Genomic DNA, 10,404 nt, shown 5'->3' with positions numbered 1-10,404 from the left:
GGTGACGCACTGGAACAGGTTGCCCAAGGAGGCTGTGGATGCCCCATCCCTGCAGGCATTCAAGGCCAGGCTGGATGTGGCTCTGGGCAGCCTGGGCTGCTGGTTGGTGACCCTGCACACAGCAGGGGGTTGGAGCTGGGTGAGCACTGTGGGCCTTTGCAACCCCATATGTTCTATGATCAGGCACCCTGTCCTTCATTCAAAGCATCAGCAGTGGGGCTGGCTGGGCAGGGGGTCCAGCTCTGTTTTCACCTCCATGGCTGTAGTTGCATCTCTAAAGCTTCCATCCCATAATAAATGAATCCAAGCAGATCAGCAGACCCTGAGGTGGCTGCATGCTTTGACATCACCCTTTGCTGCTCCATGGTAGCACTGTGTGGGGTCCTGCCCTATGCCCCTCAGCCAGCAGCAGCTCTTTGGGATACAGCCCGAGGTCGCATTGCAGGATGTGACCCTGTGTTGCCCTTGTTCCTGCTGATAATTGGCTTCAATGGGGATTGTCTGCGAGGAGGATTTGTCGCAGAGCCCGAGGTGAGAGAGGAAGCCAGAGCTCAGCATCGTGGCCCTTTGTCCCTTGTCCCCAGGTGGAGGGGAGCCGGTGTGGATGGGAGAGATCTGTGCCATGCAAAGCAGAGCGATGGTTTGGGGCTGAAGCTGCAGTGCTGGGGACTGCAGCTTTGTCCACCACGGCCTGAGGCATTCAGTACAAACAGCACTGCCTGATGCTGGGACACTGAGCCAGGGGCAAGCTGCCAGGCTCCATAACTGGCCTGACCTGAGCTGTGTGAGTTGTTGAGCAATGCTTTTATCGTTCAAGCTGAATGCTGTGACCCTCCAGCTTCCTTGAGGTGTGGTGTTGGCTGTGCTCGCAGGGCCCTGCCTGGGGCAGCACGCTGTGCACTGTCAGCACAGCAGCACCGAGCTCAGCCCAGGAAGGATCTGGATGGCTCTACCCAGCACAAATGCAGTCGCGTGTCTCCCAGCCTCGTGGATGCATGGGAAGCATGTCCCACAGAGCTGATGCTGCTTTCGGCTGCTGGTGCCTTCATCCAGCTCTCAGGCTGCTGTGAAACACCACCAGCTGTGCTCAGGTTTCTCTGTTTGCAGCTTATAGCTTGATGCATTCACAATGGGAGCTGTTGGGGAACCGAAGGGCAGCAAATCCCAACGTGTGCTTTTTGCTTTCAGGTCCATCAGCATGTTGCAGGTACCGCTGCCCCTGGATCGCGATGGGATCCTGTTCCGGCTCCGTTTCACCACTCTGGCTGTTGGGACTGTGTTTTGCCCCTTGTTTGGTTTCCTTTTCTGCGTGATCTGGTCTCTGCTCTTCCACTTCCAGGAGACAACAGCCACACACTGCGGGGTAAGTGATGTTCGCCTGCAGCGTGTTGAGCTCCTCTGCTTACTTACATCAGTGAGCAGCAGGTGTAGAGCTGGGAGAGGAGGTGACCCCGGGGCTGTACAGGATCCGTGCTGCTCCTCCTGCCCAGACACAGTGGGGTGATGGAGGTGGGTGGTGGTGATGACCTGGAGCTGGAAGGGTAACGTGGACTCCTGAGGGCAGCCTGCAGAGCAGTGGGATCCCAGCTCGAGATGTGAAGTGAGGGCTCCTCAGCTTCAGCCTGCAGAGATGCCAGGATGAGAGCAGGGAGGTGGAAGCCTCTGAAGTCCTGGCTGGGTGAAGGGCAGGCAGAGACCCACTGCTGCCTGTGCCAGTATGAAGCAGGGGACATCATGAAGCAGTGTGTGTGAAGCAAGTGAGAAGGAGCTATTGTCAGGCAATCAGCAGTTGGTCTGAGGAGCTTCAGTTTCCAGGTTGTTACTCCATGTCGGCACCATCAACACTGTCAAGAGCAGACCAAGCTCTATCCAGGACTGTAGATCCCTTTGGGCAGCTCTGAGAGCCTCTGGGGCACCAGGTGGTCTTGGCTTCAATCAAAGGAAAGATCTTTGAAGGAACCAGTGGAATCTGCTGGATCAACACTTGGTTCTGGTGCTGTTTCAGGCTCTTTAGATCACTGGAATCTTTTGTCTGCTGAGGACTGAGAGTCCATCCCTCCAGGCAGGGGAAGAGCATCATTGATTATAAGGTAGTAAAGAGAGCTTTCAAATGAAGTTGCTGGGCAAGGGAAACCTCCATTCATGCCTCTCTTATTGATTCAATGCCAATATCAGCAATCGATGCTTAGAGCCAGGAAAGGGATCAGACACTGACAGAAGGGCTCCTGAAGAACAGCACATAGGAATTGCAGCCCCTTTATCCATGAAAGCAACTTCATCTGGGGCTCAGCTGAAGCGTCTCTAGAGGATTTCACGCAGTGTGGGAAATAAATGGGGAACTGGGAGTTTTAGATAGGGGAAAAAAGAGTTAGCTTTGATCCTTCTAATTTCCTACACGTCCTGGCCACATTTACACATCTTTTGCACACCTCTGGGGATGGTGACCTCACTGCTTCCCTGAGCAGCTTGTCCCATTGCTTGAGAAGGCACGTGGGGTACAACAGCTGTAGGAAAGGAAGGAGTGAGGGTTGTGAATGTCAAGCTGAGAAACTTGAGCAGGGTTCTCAGCTTGCTCAGCCTTCTCAATAGGCTGCGGCAGTGCTGGGGGCTGGATGGCCCTGCATCGAGGCTGCTGTTGTGTTACAGGAGCACAGGGGTTGGAAGGGACCTTTGGAGATCCCTCAGTCCAGCCTTACACCCAAAGCAGTTCTGTACAGTCTTGGAACAGGAGAGCACCCAGATGGGTTTGGATGTCTCCAGGATGATACCCATCTCTCAGGGCAGCGGTGCTGGAGCTCTGACCCCTCACATCACAGATGGATCTCCTTGGGCTACAGTCTGTGCTGGTGCCACTTGTCCTGGCACTGGGCACCGAGGAACAGAGCCCAGCCCCATCCCCCAGCCCTTCAGACACTGATAAACACTGCTTAGATTCCCCCCAGCCTTCTCTCCTCCAGGTGCACAGCCCCAGGACCCTCAGCGTGTCCCCATCACGAGATGCTCCAGGCTCCCATTAGCTCTACACGGGGCTCTCCCAGCAGTACCCAGTCTGCCTGGAGCTGGGGAGTCCAGCACTGGGTGCGGTGCTGCAGCTATACCCTCCCCAAGACAGAGGGGAGGATCCTCCTGCTCACTTTGCTGGCCACACTCTGTGCAATGTAACCCAGATCCCTTTGGCCTTCTTGGCCACAGGGTGCTCAGCTCAACCCATTGCTCAACCAGGACCTCCAGGCCCTTCTCTGCAGAGGTCCTGTCCTGCAGATCAGCCCCACTCTGTTCATTTCCTGGCTTTTGACATGGTATTTTTGCCATAACGAGCCACTCTCCCATCTCTTCCAGGTCCCAAACTACCTGCCCTCCATCAGTGCTGCCATCGGAGGAGAGACCCCGCAGCGCTACGTCTGGCGGCTCTGCATTGCTCTGCACTCAGCTCCACGTTTCCTGGTGGCTGTTGCCTATTGGAACCACTACCAGAGCTGCCACTGCTCCCACCCTCGTTACCTGCGTCTGTGCCACTTCAACCTGCTGCTCAATGTGCTCGAGAACTTTGCCCTCCTCGTTCTGACCTATGTGTCCTCCTCAGAGAACTATGGTACGTGGCTCCCTCTCACTCTGCATCAACACCTGCATGGTAAACTCGTGGTAAACCCCAGCATGGTAAGCTCATAGATGCTGAGTTCTATAAAAGTTAGGATTTATATCATTGCAACCCAGGCCGTGCTGTGGTTCTAAGGCCCACAGTGCTCATCCATTCCAACTCCCTGCTATGTACAGGGTCACCAACCAGCAGCCCAGGCTGCCCAGAGCCACATCCAGCCTGGCCTTGAATGCCTGCAGGGATGGGGATATGTGCAAGTTACATCTGTAATGTGTCTATAGCTCAGCTCTTACTGAAGCTCATAGAGTTACAGAGTGGCTTGTATTGGAAGGGACCTCAAAGATCACCCAGTTTCAACCCCCAGCTGTGGACAGGGTTCCCAACCACTAAATCTGGCACCAGCTCAGGTGCCCAGGGCTCCATCCAACCCTGATCTATGGGAATGGGGCACCCACAGCTGCGGGCAGCAGTGTCAGAGCCTCACTGCTCTCTAAGTAAAGAATTTCCTCCTCACATCTGGCCTAAATCTCCCATATTAAAGCCATTCCCATTTGAAGCCATTGACAGCAGCCCTCCAGCTCCAATATCCTATATCCACCATATAGCCCACCCTTTGAGCCCATATCTCTCCAATTTAGGGATAGGGATGTAGTGTGGGATCATCTTAAAGGCCTTGCATACATCCAACTAGACGACATCCTTTGCCCTTCCCTTTATCCACCAATGCCATCGCTCCATTACAGAAGGTCACCAGCTGCATCGGGCATGACCTGCCCTTGGTCATGGCTCTCAGATCACCTCCTCAATCCTCATGTGCCTTTATATGAATTCCTGGTGGCTGGATGTGCCAAGCCTGCCATCCAGCTGCAGTGCTGTGTCCCCATTTCAGTGCTGAGGATGTGCTTAATGCTGCTCATCATCACTCAGTGCTGCTCCTGCTGTCAGCACAGCCCCCCTGTGGCCATAGCACTGAGATGGCTCCTGCCTAATGTCTCTTAGCAGCATATTCTGGGTTAATTTCCTGTATTGACTTCCAGAGTAAATGAGAGTCTTTCAGGTTACAGCAGTGTGAAGCAATGGGCTCAGAGCTGCCTCTCACCCATGGGTCCCATCTGAGCTGACTGCCAGCAGCGGGGCCCAATGGTGGTGGCAGCACAGAGTGGCAGTCACCAGGTGGTGCTGCTGCAGAGGGCACGGAGCTGCTCGGGACTGAATGCTGGGTGCAGCCATGGGATGTGGGGGTTGTAATCACAGAGTACAGCAAAAGGAGAGACCAGGGCTGCATGGAGAGCGGGTTTGGAGCAGGGCTGACAATAGGAAGCTGGTTTGTCTCCTTGCAGGAAGAGTGAGGATGGGCTGGAGCTGCTCCTGTACTGAGGGCACAGCTGCAGCATGGACTGCAAGCCTGCTGGCTGCCTTTGGAAACAGGCTGTGCTCTCTGGGCCCTGCAGTGATGCCATTACAGGGCTATGGGGTGGGCTGCACCCAAGATGCCCATGGGTGCCCTAACCCAGCTGCAGCAGATAGAGGAGGGCTCTGGCTCATCACCTCTGCAGGGCACTGCCATGTCCTTACCTCCAGCTGCTGCCTTCAGCTCTGTGCTGGGGGACGTTGTTCTCCTTCCCCTGAAACAAGGAAGAGAAAGAAGAGGGAGGGAAGTGTGGTTCTTACGGTCAGGTGTCGTGGTTGCAAATTCAGCCTGTGGGTTCCGTTCCTGGAGCAAAGCTTGGGGAATGCTTTGTGAACAAGTGCTTCTATTGAAAAGAAAAACATTGGGCCCGAAATCTCACGGGCTTTTTGTGTGGCTCTGGGTGCTGAGAGCTGCCTCAGTTCCACACCACTCCAACCAGGGATGGTTCCAACCTGCCCTGCAGTCAGTGTGGGTTCAGCAGCGTGCAGCACGGCCTTGGTGCTGGTGTAAAGGCTGCTGACAGCTGTTACCTAGCAGCTGAAATGCTGGAGGCCAGTAGGACATGCTGGTCAGGCTCACTGTGCAACCAGCTGCTGGGCCTCAGTTTCCCCATCCATCCCAGGAGCTGCTCCTAAATCTGTTTGCACCCAGACCAAGGCAAGTAGAAGCCCTCTTTGTGCTCTGCTTCCCAATACATTACGCACACAGTTTGCAGCCCCAGCCCTAAGGGAAGATACAAGGCATGGACACACAGCTGTCATTAGCTCTACATGGCTGCCATGCAGGGCAGTGCCCACCATCCTTTGCCCCCAAAGCCTCCCCTAGTACTTGTGTCTCATTTCCGTGCCTAGATTTAACAGGAAACCTCTTGTCTTGTTGATTCAGCAATCCACGAAAATGCCTTCATCGTCTTTATCACGTCAGCTCTGGGCCACATGCTCCTGACGTGCATCCTCTGGAGGATGACTAAGAAACACACAGTAAGTCCCGAGGTACAGACACTTTCCTTTCTTCTCTCGGTGCTGTGGCTGGGGCTGGCGGTGGAAGGGCTTTATCTGTTGCTTGCTTCTGAATTGACCAGATCTGGGTGGTGAAGGTATTAAAGATACGGATGAATGTGGCTTCTGGTCACCAACATTCACACTTAGGTCCAATTTAACACAACAAACCAGTTTTTACGTGGAGCTGATCTTTGAAATGCCATCTCCTGGGGTCTGCATTGCTGCCCTTTTCCCCTTGCTTGGGGGAGCCCCTCTGGGAGCTGAGCTGGGCTTTGTGTTGGGGAGCAATACTGCAAGCAGGGAGCAGCTGCAGGCGGCTGTGGGTCTCGTGCAGGCTCTGGGGCTTCTCTGCAAGAGGCTGCAGGTTTGGGGAGCTGCTGGGCACACTGCACATCAGGCAGAGGGTCTGAGCTCCATCATCTGCACCCAGCTGTGATTGGTGCCCTGTTGGGTTTAGGATGGGATCAGCCCCAAGCAACAGCACAGGGCAGCGTGTTCGGCTTTGAAGCTGCGTGTGCAGGAGCTCTGAATGTCTGTGGTGCCTTTTGCATGTGTAGGTTTGTCTGGGACACTGACCTGGGGCTGGCTTAGGGGAGTTGGGTCCGTATGGAGCAGGATGGGTGCTGTGCATGGGGCTGGATTTGTACAGAGCAGGATGGGTGCTGTGCATGGGGCTGGGACCACATGGAGCAAGAGGGGCACTGTGCATGGGTCCATATGGAGCAGGATGGAGGAGCCCCCTGAGACCCCCAGTCCCACCCCAGTGCCACATCCCCATGGTTCTTCAGCACCTCCAGGGACAGTGCCCCCCCTCCATTCCTTGGGCAGCTGGTGCCAGTGCATTAACACTCTTTGGAGAAGTATTCTCCCCTGATATCAGACCTGGTGCAGCCTTGGGGCTGATTACAAGGCACATCCTCCACCCCAGAGCTGGGGTGTCCCCATACAGTGGCAGCAGATGGAGCCATGGCCCGGGCAGAGCATCCAGCAGAGACTGCATGTGGATGGCTGTGATTGCCCACAACCCTGTCTGCCCCACTGCATCCTTCCCACGTGCACTGGTGGGAAACTTCACACCTTCCAGTTCCCCAGAAGGGCTGGATGTTATTGGGAAGCACCTGAAGGCTGATGAGCTGGTCACCACCAGCACAGGGTTGTGGGGTCAGGAATGGGCCCTTCTGCAGCACCAGAATGGGCTGCTGGGGGGGGGTCACCATCCCTGGGGGTGTTCAGAACAGTGGGGATGTGGCACTGAGGGCGGTGGGTGGGCTCAGGGATCTTAAAGGGCTTTTCCAGCCTTTATGGCTGTGATCCTATGAGGGGAAGGTCCTGTTTGGGGAACTTAGAGTGAGCTCACCCAGCTGGGCAGTGGGGAAAGCAGCTGATGCTGCTGTTTTGGGTCTCAGCAGAGCTTTCTCACAGTATCCTTCAGGGCAAAAGGCACAGCACAGTGCCATGACACACAGGGCTTAGACCTCAGAGCTGGGGCCAAGGGGGTCAGCTGGGTTGAGGTGGTCGATGGGCACAGGACAGGGGGCAGGACAGCGCTCTGCCATAGGGCCAGGCTCTGGGGGTGCTGTGTGGGGTTGGGTTTGGGCTCGGTGACCCCTGTGGGTCTGTTACCAGCTCAGGGTATCCCACAGGTTATCATGGCCATTGGATCACCTGTGCTCTGTTGCCATGCTGTGGTCCTGCAGGACCTGGTGCTGATGTTGGTTCCCAGGCTGTGCATTCAGCAGAGCACGTGTGTGTGTGTGTGTGACAGGAATTGGTCTTGCAAAAGCCTGACGTTCACCGGGGTCGCTGTTGCAACAGCCCTGCTGCGAGGGCAGGAAGGTGCTGGGGAACTTGCTCGCAATGGGGAAGTGAGGATGGTTTCCAGTTGCAAGGTGGCAAATGGGGATAGAGAGGAAAACGAAGCCCTGCGGGTGTTGGGGGGGGAAGGGAAAGTGGGTTTGTTTAGGGCAGGAGGGGATGGAGTTGGAGGGCTGTGCATGGGGCATGGCATGGGGCACAGCCCTGCATGGAGCCATCCCACCCCACTGCAGGGCACAGCGCAGCAGGGCTGCTGCTTTCACTTCTCATTTGCAAACATCTCCCTGCAGCTGCTGTGTGTGGGCAGGGGCACGGCTGGGCTGCACTGCTCACCCCATGGCTGTGGGGCTGCAGCTCCTTGCTGAGGGCTCAAACCCTTTGCTGTCAGGTTGCTCAGCCTGGCTCTGGGCTGGGTGCAGCAGCAGCGTGTGCTGGGGGTCCCCAACCCCCATTGCTCTGCAAATACTGCAGCTCTCACTGCAGGGAGGCCAGCAGAGCGAGGTGAGCAGCACGGAGCCCCAACAAGCCCAAGGGCTGCTGTGTTAATGCCAGCTGTGGTGTGGCCCCATTGCAGCCCCATGGGGGTTGTGAGCCCACACGGGGGTCCCACAGCACCATGGGGGAGGGTTGGGGTTTGGCACAGCCCCACACAGCGCCGTGCACCTGCAGCTCTGCTTCCCCTCTGCTACTGACTCAGCTCCGTGTGCACGGGGAAACGTGCTGCAGCACAAATGTGCTGCATGGCCAGATATAACACGCTGCGGCCAGGCAGGTCAGACCCACATCCAAACACAGCACTGTGGGGTGAGAGCAGGGGGCAGGGCCTGCAGCCCCACTGCAGCAAAAGCCTTTGGGCTGAGGATGCTGTGTTGCATTGCACTGTTGGCAGCAGAGCAGGGCTGTTGCTGCAGTGGCCCCAGGGGAGCAATGGGGCTGGAGCAGTGCTGGCAGCCCATAGGGTTTATATGGGGGGCTGAGCTCCCCCCAGCCCCAGGTGCCCCATTGAACCGTGGGGCTGCCTTTCCTCTCTGGGTTTTCCTCTGCACCGCAGCCCGTGTTTGTGCCCATGGGGTGATGGAAAGTGTGATGGGGCCGTTGACATGTTCCTTCATCTCAGCAGTCCCTGAAGATGGAGAGCTTTGTTTTGCCTCACGTGAACCCACAGACACAGGGGGAAATTCCCCTCCCACTCAGAGCCAGGAATCACAGCCCGGTTGGGTTTGTGGGTGGCATCCCCTCGTCCCCACCGTGCTCCCACACCCACCCAGGTTGGGGGCTCTGGGCCCAGTGGGGCTGGGGTTGGGGGGCAGACCCACATTAGGAGGGGCTGAGTGCTGAGCTGTGCCTTCCTTCTCTTCTAGGAACGCAAATCCTACAAGTGGAAGCAGCTGCTCTTCTTCATCACCTTCATCACCTTCTCCATCGCCGTCTGTGTCTATTTCCACCACAACTGGTACTGCAGACCCGGAGGTATGAGCACAGCAGGTTGTGGGGCAGCCGTGGGGCCCAAGAGCCGCCCGCTGACCCACCGTGCTTCCTCCCACAGTGTACACCATCTTCGCTTTCCTGGAGTACGTGGTGGTGTTCTCCAACATGGCCTTCCACATGACGGCCTTCTGGGACTTTGGCAACAAGGAGCTGGTGGTGAGCTCGGTGCTGGAGGACAAGCATTTCTAACTGGGTGCCATGGGGCTGAGTGCTCCCATGGGTGCTGCTGCCCCACGGCCTGGGCTGGGGGCTGCTGTTGCCCCCTGTGTTGAGCTGTGCAGGTGGGACCTCGTGGCTGTGGGTCACGAGGGCTGACAGTCGTTGCCTCCTTGCAGTGGGTTGGGCAGAGCGGTTCTGCTCGTGGTGTTGGGCCCATTCCCTTTGCGCCGCTTTCACCCCCTGAACTGATGGGGTTTGTTGGGGTCCCTTCATCCCCAAAATGATTTTATGGTCCAAAAGTGACCAGCCTGGGTTTCTCTGCCTCAACAGCACCGGGACTGTGGGTGCTTTGCTGCAGGGCTGGGTGCAATGCTGGGCTGGGGGTCCCACGTCCCCATCCTCGTGTGCCCCCCATCTCCCCCCCAGGTGGGCGCACAGCCCGGCCCTGCAGCGCCTTCTCCTGGGTCTGGAGGATGAAATAAAGCACTGAGGATTTTTATGAGCTCTCTGCAGTCTCTGTGCCCATTGCTGCCCTCCTCCAACCCCCCCCACCCACACTGTGGGGTCTGTGCTGCACCCAGAGCTGTCGGTGCCCCCAACATTTAGGGTCTCATGGGTGCAGTGCTGGGATGCTGGAGCAGGGCAGCAGGGTGGGATCCCTGCAGCACCGGGTTGGGTGCAGGAGGTCGATCCGGGCTTTGGGCTGGGTGGGAGCTGGTGGCTGCGACCCCCCATGGTCCCCCACAGCCACCGCCGGTCATGGCACATGGGGACGTTGGATGTAGTACGAGGTGGCTCGTGGGGCTGGACAGACTCAGGACGTCGGGTCTCCCCCAGTGCTGCCCACACCCCCTGACCTCATACTGGGGGAAGAGGAAGCCGTGAGCTCATCCCAGGGCTGGGCTCCGGCATCGCCTTGTCCCAGCCCCCCC

At 57.1% G+C, this 10,404-nt stretch overlaps 1 protein-coding gene across 8 annotated transcripts in view; it reads left to right on the top strand.

Annotated features, from left to right (window-relative positions):
• Positions 1-9,974, top strand: part of PGAP2 (post-GPI attachment to proteins 2) — a 10,585-nt gene extending 611 nt beyond the window's left edge. For 2 of the 8 annotated variants that reach the window (XM_015852583.2, XM_015852582.1), the window contains exons 2-6: positions 1,189-1,363; positions 3,340-3,592; positions 5,895-6,001; positions 9,187-9,295; positions 9,372-9,974. In XM_015852583.2, the coding sequence (XP_015708069.1) occupies positions 1,199-1,363; positions 3,340-3,592; positions 5,895-6,001; positions 9,187-9,295; positions 9,372-9,502 (765 nt within the window). In that variant the 5' untranslated portion in view covers positions 1,189-1,198 and the 3' untranslated portion in view covers positions 9,503-9,974. The other 6 variants (XM_015852580.2, XM_032442309.1, XM_015852585.2 and 3 more) reach the window with 6 other exon arrangements.
• The last annotated feature ends 430 nt before the right edge of the window (positions 9,975-10,404 follow it).

Source organism: Coturnix japonica, chromosome 1 (assembly GCF_001577835.2).
Source record: "Coturnix japonica isolate 7356 chromosome 1, Coturnix japonica 2.1, whole genome shotgun sequence".
Lineage (NCBI taxonomy): Eukaryota > Metazoa > Chordata > Aves > Galliformes > Phasianidae > Coturnix > Coturnix japonica.
This window is presented reverse-complemented; position numbering and strand designations above follow the sequence as displayed.